The 12,611-nt window shown below is 41.5% G+C and overlaps 1 protein-coding gene across 4 annotated transcripts in view; it reads right to left on the reverse strand.

Annotated features, from left to right (window-relative positions):
• itga9 (integrin, alpha 9) overlaps positions 1-12,611 on the reverse strand; it is a 454,332-nt gene that overhangs the window by 320,139 nt on the left and 121,582 nt on the right. For all 4 annotated transcript variants that reach the window (XM_069920313.1, XM_069920311.1, XM_069920310.1 and 1 more), the window contains exon 13: positions 12,461-12,506. In XM_069920313.1, the coding sequence (XP_069776414.1) occupies positions 12,461-12,506 (46 nt within the window). The remainder of the gene's footprint in view (positions 1-12,460; positions 12,507-12,611) is intronic.

Here is a 12,611-nt window from a genome sequence, read left to right on the forward strand (position 1 = left end):
AGGAGGAGGCTACACCAGATGTCCTGGAATGGAAGGCCTCATCCTGCGAGCAGATGCGGAGGAATTGAGAAAAAGGAATAGAATCCTTAATCGAAACAGGGTGGGAAGAGGTGTGGTCAAGGTAACTGTGGGAGTTAGTCAGTTTATATCAAACGTCTTTAGATAGTTTGTCTCCCAAGATGGGAGTCAGGGAGATTGAGATAAGGGAGAGTGTCAGCAGAGATGAATCAAGTGAACGAGCTCAGGATGAAGGATGTGAACAAAGTGGATAAAGTTGACATCCTCATCCTGGGTTGGGGGGACAAAAGTTAACGTTCTTCTCTCCCACTCTTTTGCACACATGACTGGATGAATTTGATCAGCTGCAGAGCATCCACCCGAGGAGGAGGCAGCCATTCAGCCCATCATGCCCTTATCGCTCAGTGTGGAACCCAGCCACATTTGCCCCATTCCTAAACCCTCACATTATAGTTCCTTAAATGCCTATTCTCACTTCCTTTTGTTTTATTTTTCCAAAAACTTAAAATTTGAGACTTTGAACCATCTGCTACTGGGAACAACTTGGCTTGAATCATGAATCTAAACAAACCATTTGAAATTTTTAATTTCTTGGTCATTATACATTCAGTGCCGACAAATCTGCTGATTCATCAGGAGGCTCGTTTAATATTACAAAACTTCTTTAACTAAAGTAAAAGTTGGTATAATTTATTTTGAGCAACAAAAATAAAAGCAATCAAAGTGGCAGAGAGTTGGAAGTGATTGACTGTTTGGTTAGAATTAATGTGTAGTTATTACACCTAAATGAGTAACGGAAACCCATCACAGTAGGGATGTTATGTGTACATGAAAGAGAAAGGAATAGTGTCCAAGTTGTGAATTCACTTGCTGGCTAAAAATAAAAGAAAGATGTTTCTCGTTGGGAGCTGCAAGAACAGGGCTTTGAACAAGAAGAAAATAATTTAAAAACTGCCAGGAAGGGTAGGTGCTTGCTTAAGGTTCTCCATTGGCTGATTAGCTGTAGCCAATAAAGGGAAGGGGGTCCTCAAGTGGAGTCACCACTGTGGGAGTGGCCAGTGTAAGATTGGGATGTTGAGGCTTTGGCGAACAGAGGCAGGTGGTGCAGGAGTTGAGGTGAGGACAAGACTGTCGAGGAGAAAAAAAGGATTCATCGAGAAGGCACAGGTCAGGGCAGGTTTTTCTTATTTCATTCTCTCTACCTCATAGACAGTGGGAATGGCAGCCAGGACAGGGACATGGTCTTCTTGCAGAATGTGGATCGTCAGGGAAGTCAACACTATCCCTGCAACTTCACTTATGAGAAATGATTCCACCTGCAGCTCCTTACAGTGACAGAATATAGACATGTTTTGGGGAGATAAATTGGGGCAGGTTTGTTAGTGTTGGTCACATATAAACACTTTAAAACAGATCTGCTCATGCTAGACATGTTGGGGCCAACAGTCTTTGCAGAAGCTTTGGAGAGTGCTCAAGAGACTTCACTAATGGATTGTTGTTTACAAAAAGGCAACAGATGCAAGAGCTTGTCAGAGCCGCAGACAGTCTGGAGGGGAACTTGCTGTTTTAAGAGGATCATTTGGTTTTGCAAGTAGAGAGAGTCAAACAGGCTTTCTCTGAGTGTGTGTGTGTGTGTGTGTGTGTGAGAGAGAAAGAGAAATTCATTCTACAGTGTTACAATCTGCAGCAGCAACTGGGACTGAAACAGGACAAGCTGGCAAGCTTGTGAAAAACCCCATTTGGAAGATGAGTTATGAGTGCTTAGTTCAGGCTGGCAAAAGCCCTTGTGGTTCATGCAAGAGGACTGGCTGTCTAATGTTTCACTTGAAATAGGAGAAACAAAAAGGAACTCTGTGGCGACCTGAAAAAAAAGGTTATCATCTGAAGAACCCTGAGGGGGCAAGCTTCGTCAGTAAGACACTGAGGTGGCTGATGGAAGTACATCAGTTGTGGGTGTCCTGGAACAACAAATCTCTGAAAACCCACAAGAATCTTCCTGAGCGGTAACCATTTACCTTTCAAGCACCAAAGCCTGGTGAACTTTATAAATGTTAAATTCTGTGCACAGTAGAAGAATTGCCTGCAATCAGTGAACTTGGATGAATGAGAAGTGAGATTAGACTGTGAATCAAAGAACATTTCTGAACTTACACACACAATGCACGTGCACTGAGAATTAGAAGGGGGTTAAGTTAGGTTAGTTAAGTCAATAGTGAGACTTGATATATCGAGTAGGATGGATGAAAGGGGAGAAGTGGCCTTGTTCATCAGGGAGACTATCACAGCGGTGCTCAAGCAGGACAGACTAGAGTGCTCGTCAACTGAGGCTAGATGGGTGGAGCTGAGGAATGGGAAAGGTATGATCACACTCATCAGATTGCATTATAGACCACGCAACAGTCAGAAAGAAATAGAAGAGCAAGTCCACAGGGAGATTGCAGGAAACAAAGTTGTGAAAGTAGATGATTTTAACTTTCTGTGCATGGACCAGGACTCCTATACTGTAAAAGGGCTGGATGGCTTGGAGGTTGTCCAATGTGTTCCGGAAAATTTTCTAAATCAATACATAGAGGTATCATCAGGAGAGAGTGCAATACTGGATCTACTATTAGGGAGCAAGACAGGACAGGTGACAGAAGTATGAGCAGGGGAACACTTTGGGTCAGTGATCATAATGAAGGTAAAAACTCGGGGAGCAAAGGAGGAATAAAAGAAGGGACGAGGCTGCTTTGGCAGACAAGGTGAAGGAAAATCATGAGGACATTTACAGGTATATGAAAAGCAAAATGATGGTAAGGGACAAAATTGGTCCTCTTGTAAATCAGAGTGGTCAGCTAGGTACGAAGCTGAAAAGATGGGAGAGATTTTAAATAGGTTTTTTACATCTCTATTTACTCAGGAAACTGGCACAGAGTCTAGGGAAGTGAGGGAAGCAAGCAGTGAGGTCATGGATCCTATAGAGATGAAAGAGGAGGAAGTGCTTGCTGTCTTAAAGCAAACAAGGGTGGATAAATCCCCAGGGTCTGACAAGATATTCCTTCAGTCCTTGAGGGAGACGTGTAGAAATTGCAGGAACTCTGGGAAAAATATTTAAAATATTCAAAGGCACAGGTGTGGTGCCAGAGGATTAGAGGGCAGCTCGCATTGTTTCGTTGTTTAAAAAAGGCTCCAAAAGTAACCCTGGAAATTATAGGTTAGTGAGACTGACATCAGTTAGGTAAATTAATGGGAAGGTTTTCTAAGAGATTGGATATACAATTATTTGAATAACCAGAAACTGATTATGGATAGTCAATATGGCTTTCTGCATGGTACGCCACGTTTAACTAATCTTACGCAGTTTTTTTTCAATGAGGTTACCAGGAAAGTTGTTGAAGGAAAGTCTGTGGATGTCGTCTACCTGGAACTTTAGTAAGGACTTTAACAAGGTCCAACATGGGAGTTTAGTCAGGAAGGTATAGTCGCTCAGTATTCACGGTGAGGTAGTAAACTAGATTCGACATTGGCTTTTTGGGAGAAGCCAGAGAGTGGTAGTGGATGATTGCCTCTGTGAAAGAGTGTTTAGAGGTGGTTTAGGAGGAATTGTTAGAGCAGGTTGCACACAAACATTTTAAAACACTGATTTTTTGCAGGACTTTTGTAGAGTGCTTTTTGCAAAAGAGGAACAAAGTATCATGCTGCCTGGAAGAGCACGTGATCTTTGCAAGCAGAGAACAGCTTTGCGCTCAGAGAGGGAAGGAACTGAGAGAGAAGGAGAGACACATACTTCAGATCCAGAAGGACAAGCTGGCAAATCTTGGAAGACTGCCTGGTCAAAGCAGAAAACTGGCTGTCTAAAAGGTGACCTGAAAGAAAGAGGATCATCTGGAGAACCCTGAAGGGGCCAAGTTTCGTCAGCAAGACTGATTGGAAAGGAATCAGGTGCAGATGTCCTGGAACAAAAGGAATCTCTCTCTGAAAACCAACAAGAACCCTCCTGAATGGTAACCATTTACCTGTTAAGCACCAAAGACTGGTGAAGTTTATTAATGCTAACTTCTGTGCACAGTACAAGAATCACCTGCAACCAGTGAGATTGTACTGTGATCCAAAGAACTTTTACACATACCTGCCCTTAGTATTAGAGGGGAGGATTAAGTAAGTTGATAGTAATAAGTTAAAGTTTAATTGTGTTTTCTTGTTCAAATATAATTAAAAACTACTTTTCTTAAGTACCCCTTTGTGTTGTGCATATCTATTGCTGTTGGGTTTTGGGTCCTCTGGGCTCTGTAACATCTCTCTGACCGGAGGCCGATGACTAGTGGTGAGCTTTAAGGATCAGTGCTGGGTCCATTTGTTGTTTGTCATCTATATCAAGATGATAAAGTGGTAAATTAGATCAGCAACTTTGCAGATGACACAAAGATCAAAGGTGTAGTGGACAGTGGGGAAGACTTTCAAAGCTTGCAAAGGGATCTGGACCAGCTGGTAAAATGGGCTGAAAAATGGCAGATGGAGTTTAATGCAAACAAGTGGATGTGTTGCATTTTGGAAAGACAAACCGAGAAAGGACATGCATGGTAAACAGTAGGGCACTGAGGAGTGAGGTAGAACAGAGGGATCTGGGAATACAGATACATCATTCCCTGAAAATGGCATCACAGGTGGATAGGGTTGTAAAGAAAGCTTTTGGCATATTGATTTCATAAATCAAAGTATTGAGTACTGGAGTTGGAATATTATATTAAAGTTGCATAAGACATTGGTGAGGCCAAATTTGGAATATTGTGTGCAGATTTGGTCGCCTAACTACAACAACAATATCAATAAGATAGAGAGAGTGTGGAGAAGATGTACTAGGATGTTGCCTGGACTTCAGGGTCTGAGTTACAGGGAAAGGTTAAACAGGTTAGGACTTCATTCCTTGGAGTATAGAAGAATATGGGGCAATTTGACAGAGGTATATAAAATGACGAGGGGGATAGATAAAGTAAATATAGATAGGGTTTTTCCATTGCGGGTGGGTGAGATTCAAACAAGAGGACCCATGGATTAAGAATGAAAGGGAAACATCTTGGGGTGAGCATGTGGGGAAACTTATTCACTCTGAGTGGTGGGAGTGTGGAACAAGCTTCCAGCTGAAGTAGTTGATTCAGGCTCAATTTTAACATTTAAGGAAAATTTGGACAGGTACATCGATCGGAAAGGTATGGAGGGTTATGGACTGAGTGATGGTCAGTGGGACTAGACAAGAAAAAGTGGTTCAGCACAGACTATAAGGGCTGAGGTGGCTTGTTTATGTGTTGTAATTGTTCTATGGTTCTATGGATTGTAGTCTGTGTGGCTGCAGAGGCAGCACTGGAGGTGAATCCACAGACACTCAATAACTCTGAAGGGACTCTCTGACTACAAGAGGTGCCAGAAATTTCTGCTGATGGTGAACCTGTCTTATGGTAGACTAAAGCAAATTTTGTGTAATATTACATCTGTTTTATTACATAACAATAAAGGAATCTTGAAATCAAAATATTGAGCATAGAAGTTGGGATGTGATGGTAAAGTTATACAAGGCATTGGTGAGGTGAAATTATTCCCTGGAGCATGGAAGATTGAGCATTAAAGATAAAGGTCTAAAAAATTATGGTGGATATATTGAAAGTAAGTGCAAGGAGGCCTTTTACTCTGAGGTTAGGTGAGATGCAAACCAAAGGGCATGGGTTAAGGGTGTAAGGGGAGAAGTTTAGGAGGAACATAATGGGCAATTTCTTCACACAGAGAGTGGTGGGAGTATGGAACAAGCTGCCAGCTGAAGTAGTGAATGAAGACTCAATTTTAGCAATTAAGAATAATTTGGACAGGTGTGTGGATGGGAAAAAATATAGAGGGCTATGGATTAGGTGCAGTCAATGGGATTGGCATAAACTAGAAGGGCCAAACAGTCTGTTTCCTGGGCTGCAATGATCTGTGGTTCTAAGGCTGATGACTTTGGCAGGTTGGGTGGCATGGTGAGCACAATGCTATTACAGAGCCAGCGACCTGGTTTTGAATTTGCCGCTGTCTGTAAGATGTTGCCCTAGTGCTTGCATGGGATTCCTCTGGGTGTTCCGGTTCTCTCCCACACTTCAAAACGTACCGGGTTGTCGGTTCATTTGAGTGGCATTGGACCGCACAGGTTTAAATGACCAAAATTGTCTTCCACCGCGCGTTCAATGAAAAAGCCAATTAAACAAAAAATCAGAATAAAATGAGGTAAAAGAAAATTGGAAGATAAAAATGGTATTAATCATAATTCAAGAATGAGGACAATCAATAGGAGTAAGGGGTGGTGCTTAAACTGCCAGATCAGGAGACTTGGCACTTGTCAAGAGGAGAACTCAGCCAATGTTGGAGTAAGTTGAGGATTTGCTTAAAGCGTGAAGGATTTAATTGTGTTTCATCTGCACCTGCTTAGTAATATCTCAGAAGGAGAGTAGAAGCGAAAAAGGGGGGGGGGGGGGGGTGGCGGGGAGAGGATAAAACTGATGTTTAAATTTTTTTAAATTAATTTCTAGATACAGCACGGTAATAGGCCCATGAGCCCTCCAGCCCAAATACACCAGTTAAGCTACAAACTAAGCTTTTTGAAGGTGGGAAAAAAGTGGAATATCTGAAGGAAACCCACGCAGGCTGCAAAAAGGAAGTACAAACTCCTTCAAGACAGGGGCGAACTCGAACCCAGGTGACTGGCGCTATAAGAGCATTGCACTAACTGCAATGGCTTGAACAAAAATTTGCACAGGCTCCCTGCACCAGCTGCCCTTACTGCTGAGTTCCAGTCTTCTGACACGTCCTTATAGAGAATCAACTGCTTGTTGCACATGGCCATCTCGATCTTATATTAAATTTAGACATAAAGCTCGGTTACACATCCTTCAGGCCCACGAGCCGGTGCCACCCAAATGCACCAATTAACCGGCAAACCCTGTAAATTTTTGGAGGTAAATCGCCAAAAGTACGATTGTAGGCTCACTGCTGCTCAGGTCGTTGGTCTTTGCAAATCCATGCAATCCATCCAATCAGTCCCATTGCCTTGACTTTTCTCTCTGGTGATTCAAATGATTTTCGCTCAAGTGCACTGGTTCTCGAATATCGTCAAAACCTTCTGAGAGGGTACCTTTAGTCTCAGCAATTATTTCAGTGAACATTCATTCCATCTATACTGAGCAAGTATATGCTTTCTTTGGACTGAAGGGCCTCTTTCTCTGACTCTATCACCTTGGTAAAGGAGATCAAAACTCATTTAATGTTTCACATATTACCTTTCAAAAATGGCAAATAATTTAATTAAATCTACTTTGCGCTTTTCAAAAAAAAAATCCAACATACCATTTGTCTTCTTAATTACATGCACTCCGCTTCCTGTGATTTTCATTCTGAGATCACCAAATCCTTCCAATTCCCAGCTAGATTACTTTAAAAAATATATTTTCTGTTTGTCCCCAAAGATGGGTTAGTTTTTCACGTAACAAATGTCAGCGAAATTAAGGCTTGTGGGATTCGGGGATGTACTGCAGCATGGATGTTTAAGTCTGTACAACGGAAAGTCATGATTGTAGTCGTTTTTCAAACTGGGGAAGTATATGGAGGTCTCCCTCAAGATTCAGTGGAGGATCACTGCTCTTTTTGACAAGTATTTATGATTTGGACACAATTTCATAGCTTTTGATTAATACAAAACTTTTTTAAAAATTAAAAATGGAAAATAGCAGACTTAAAAATAAAAATCAGCTTGGAAAATGGAAAGAAACGTGGCAAATGGAATGTAGAGAATTATGAACAATTTTCAGGGAAAGGCAATTCAAACAAAGGATCTAAAGATTTACAGAGAACAGAAGCAGAATAACCTGATCTGCATACAGAAATACTTTTAAATATGCCACGTCAAATTCAAAAAGTTGATTAAAAATATTGAAAATGATCCCTGACTTTAAAGACACAGAGTGAGGAGAAAGAAATTACAAGCCTTGATCCTCTCTCTTCATTATTTGGGAAGATATATTTCGTACCTATCTTCAGTTCTCAATGTGAATTGGATACCTAATCCTATAATTGCCCTTTTTGGATCAACTAAGACAACTGATTTGAATTTAACTATGTCTCAATCCCTTGTAGTCTCTTTTGCCTGCCTTATTGCTAGACGTTCAATATTGATGAAATGGAAAGTTGCTGGCCCTCCTACTTATACTCAATGGTTATCCAATAAGACGGCATGCCTAACTTTGGGGAACATAAATCAGATGTTCTTCTACTGTAATGGATTCAAATTTTCTACGATTATGAGGTCCTTTTATCAATTACTTTTGCAATTTATAAGATCACTTGGATCTTGTTTTAAGAGTTTGTGGTTTTTTTTCCCCAATGGTAGGGAAATTACATGTACTTACTATATATGACTACCAGCCCCCCAACATCTCCATCGGGCACACAAAACTCAAAACGGTCAACCAGTTTACCTATCTCGGCTGCATCATTTCATCCAATGCAAGGATCGACAACAAGATAGACAATAGACTCGCCAAGGCAAATAGCACCTTTGGAAGACTACACAAAAGAGTCTGGAAAAACAACCAACTGAAAAACCTCACAAAGATTAGCGTATACAGAGCCATTGTCATACCCACTCTCCTGTTCGGCTCCGAATCATGGGTCCTCTACCAGCATCACCTACGGCTCCTAGAACGCTTCCACCAGCATTGTCTCCGCTCCATCCTCAACATTCATTGGAGCGACTTCATCTCCAACATCGAAGTACTCGAGATGGCAGAGGCCGACAGCATCAAATCCACGCTGCTGAAGATCCAACTGCGCTGGGTAGGTCACGTCTCCAGAATGGAGGATCATCGCCTTCCAAAGATCGTGTTATATGGCGAGCTCTCCACTGGCCACCGAGACAGAGGTGCATCAAAGAAGAGGTACAAGGACTGCCTAAAGAAATCTCTTGGTGCCTGCCCCATTTACCACCGCCAGTGGGCTGATCTCGCCTCCAACTGTGCATCTGGGCGCCTCACAGTTTGGCGGGCAGCAAGCTCCTTGGAAGAAGACCGCAGAGCCCACCTCACTGACAAAAGACAAAGGAGGAAAAACCCAACACCCAACCCCAACCAACCAATTTTCCCTTGCAACTGCTGCAACCATGTCTGCCTGTCCCGCATCGGACTTGTCAGCCACAAACGAGCCTGCAGCTGACGTGGACATTACCCCTCCATAAATCTTCATCCGCGAAGCTAAGCCAAAGAGAGACTATATAACTTCAGAAGGGAGGGGGTTAGACTTTGTAGTATATTATAGTAGTAATATGTTTTTATCTTTTTCAATTGTTGTAATTAATTAAGTGTTTGCTACTTTTTTTCTGTTTGACTATGTTATTGAGTTTATATATAATAGTTTTATTTTTCTTATATAACTTTTTTTAATGCATATTCCTTTTTATATATTACCTGTAGCCACTTTCAGGTGGCCAGAATACCCCAACGTAAAGCCGCCAAAAATACCCAAATCCAGCTATTGGGAGGCCGCCTGAAAGCGGAGAATCCTGACCTGAGGAGTACTTACTTCTCGGGTAGGTGTATTCTCCACTTCCAAGCGCTCCCCCTAGGCACCTGAAAGTGGGCAGGACTACGGCCACAGTCAACAGGAGCCACCATTTGCTCCGCGGCGCCTCTCCTGCTGCGGATCTTTCGGGTGCCAGAACAACGCCTTCAGAGCTGCCACCTGAATGTTGCTTCGCACACGCCAGCAGCTGGCTCCAGAGCGGCATTCTCCCAGTTATTCCACCTGAAAGCGGCTTTTGATTAATGGTTTTTACTTATGTACTATTTCTATGTAAAATCCAATATTTAAAAAGAAAGGAACTTACAATATGTTTTAATTTAGACATAATTTAATTTAGGTAACAGGCCCTTTCAGCCCATGAGCTTGTGCCGCTCAAATACCCCACCTGCTCGTTTTGAAAGGTGGAGGGAAACCGAAGCACCCGGAAGAAACCCACAGACATGGGGAGATCATACAAACTCCTTACAGACAATGCATAAACAAAGTATGAAAGACAATGTACAAACCCCTAACAGACAAACACCTTTCAGGCACAGGGAGGACATACAAAATCCTGACAGACAGTGCCGGCACTATCATTGCCACTGCCGGCCTATTACACTAAATTATGCTAAGCATATATGTGCCTCAATGTGCCCAGTGGCCAGTAGTTTGTGCTCCTTTCTGTTCGCTATGAGAAGAAACAACGAGAATTTGGAAAGAGTACTGAGGAAATACATTAAAATACGGCAGGTGAAAATCTGCACTTGCACAGGGAATCTAGAATAGATGCGATTGGCTCTCCTTAAGGTTGAGAAGATGTTAAAAATGTTGAAAGGCTACATGACAGAAGATGGACTTATGTTTGACACATTTGATCAATAGTTGGTCTATCTACTGACCTACTATACAGATATAGAACTGAAATTTTTAATCGTTTATTAACACCCACAAAATATTCTTTAAAATGAACAAGTTTATCTCCTAATTCTATGAATATTAACATAAAATAAAATGTAACGTGTGACTCAGCTAACCTTTTGTTATATTGATGTGGAGGGAGTCAAAATCAGAGAAGTAGATAAGTCAGCAGACTGTTCGGAGCCCAGAGGACCCCAAAACCCAGCAGCAATAGATATTCATCAAGACAAATGGTTACTTAAACAAAGGTTGCTTTCAATTATCTTTAAACATGAAAACAGAATCAAACTTTAACTTATCTCTATTGAATAACTTAACCTAACTTAAACCCTTTCTAATTCTAAGCGCACGTGTTTGTAATATGTGTGCAAGTTTAGAAACGTTCTTTGGTTCACAGTCCAATCTCTCTTCTCATTCCTCCAAGTTCACTGATTGCAGGCAATTCTTCTACTGTGCACAGAATTGAACATGTATAAAGTTCATCAGGTTTTGGTGCTTGAAAGTTAGAAGGTTCTTGTCAGTTTTCAGAGAGAGATTTGTTGTACATTTACTTCCATCAGCCACTTCAGTGTCTTGCCAAAGATACTTGCCTCTTCAGGGTTCTCCAGATGATAATCTCTTTCTTTCAGGTCACCACAGAGTTCCTTCTTGTTTCTCTTTTTCCAAGTGAAACATTAGACAGCCAGTCCTCTCCTCTTGCATTAACCAAAAGGGCTTTGTCCAGGCCATCCCAGCTGCTGTCTCCTAGTTGTAACACTGTACAAGTGATCAGTGTGTGTGTCTCTCTCTGAGAGAAAACCTGTTTGACTCTCTCTGCTTTCAAAACCACATGACCCTTCTAGAACAAGTTCTCTTCCAGACAATCGCCTGCTCCAGCAAGATCTTTCATCTGTTGCCTTTTGTAAACAACAATCCATTCGTGAAGTCTCTTGAGTACTCTTCAAAGCATTTACAAAAGCTGTAAGGCCCCGATATGTCTAGCATTGAGCAGAGCTCCAGTATTTCAAATAAGATCTGTTTTAAAGTGTTTGTAAGTGACCTACTCTAACAAACCTTTCCCAATTTCTCTCTCAAAAACATATCTATATACTCTGTCACAACACATACAACAAAGCACATCAGCCATTTCAAGGGTGAGCAGTCAAACCATGCTCTAAATTTTTATTTAAATCACTATTACTGTGTGTAAATTCAGCATATTGTGCACATAAAACCTTTCTAAAATAAATAGCCATTGAGGGAAAAAGTTTAAAATACACTCCATAAGACCAGAAGATATTGGAACAGAAATAGGCGATTCATCCCATCAAGTCTGCCCCACCATTTTCCCCACTCAGCCCCATCGCCTGGTCTTCTTCCCATATCCTTTGATACCCCAGCTAATCAAGGACCTATCAATCTCTGCCTTAAATGCACCCAATAACTTGGCCACCACAACCGCCTGAGGCAACAAATTCCACAGGTTCACCACCTTCTGGGTAAAGGGATTCCTCTGCATCTCTGACCTCAATCCTGAAGTTGTGCCATCTTGTCCTAATATCTTCCACCATGGGAAACAACGTTTCAACATCTATTCTGTCCATGGTTTTCAACATTCAAAATGTTTCAATGAGGTCCCCCCCCCCATTCTCATCAAATTCCAACGAGTACAGCTGACATACACTCCTCACATGACAACAACTTCATTCCCAGAACCTTCTCTGAACCATCTCCCAATACCTTGAAAATTTAAAAGAAGAATGACCGTAATCTGTCATGAGAAAAACCTACAGTTTCCTATTGGGAAGGTGGATGGACTCAGTGCTTATTTTCAGTATTCACCAAACTGGTTTCAGATTATGTTACTATTTTCCTTTAAATAACTGGATGATCATAAAAGAGAACAATAACAGTTCTGTCCGAGTTCAGGACCATGCAGCAGTAATTTAACTAAAAAAGCTTCAAAGGCACAGAAAGTGAAAGCATTTCTTACCTCAGCAGAACCACACTGTCTGACATGAAGGCACCTATGGTTACATCTGGAATGAAAACAGACAATCTGATCATTTCCCCAAATCTCTGCATTTTTAAAGTTATATTAGACTCAGCTCCCAATGAATCACTTAAATTTAAAAGAGGGTTCT

This window comes from Narcine bancroftii, chromosome 2, assembly GCF_036971445.1.
Source record: "Narcine bancroftii isolate sNarBan1 chromosome 2, sNarBan1.hap1, whole genome shotgun sequence".
Lineage (NCBI taxonomy): Eukaryota > Metazoa > Chordata > Chondrichthyes > Torpediniformes > Narcinidae > Narcine > Narcine bancroftii.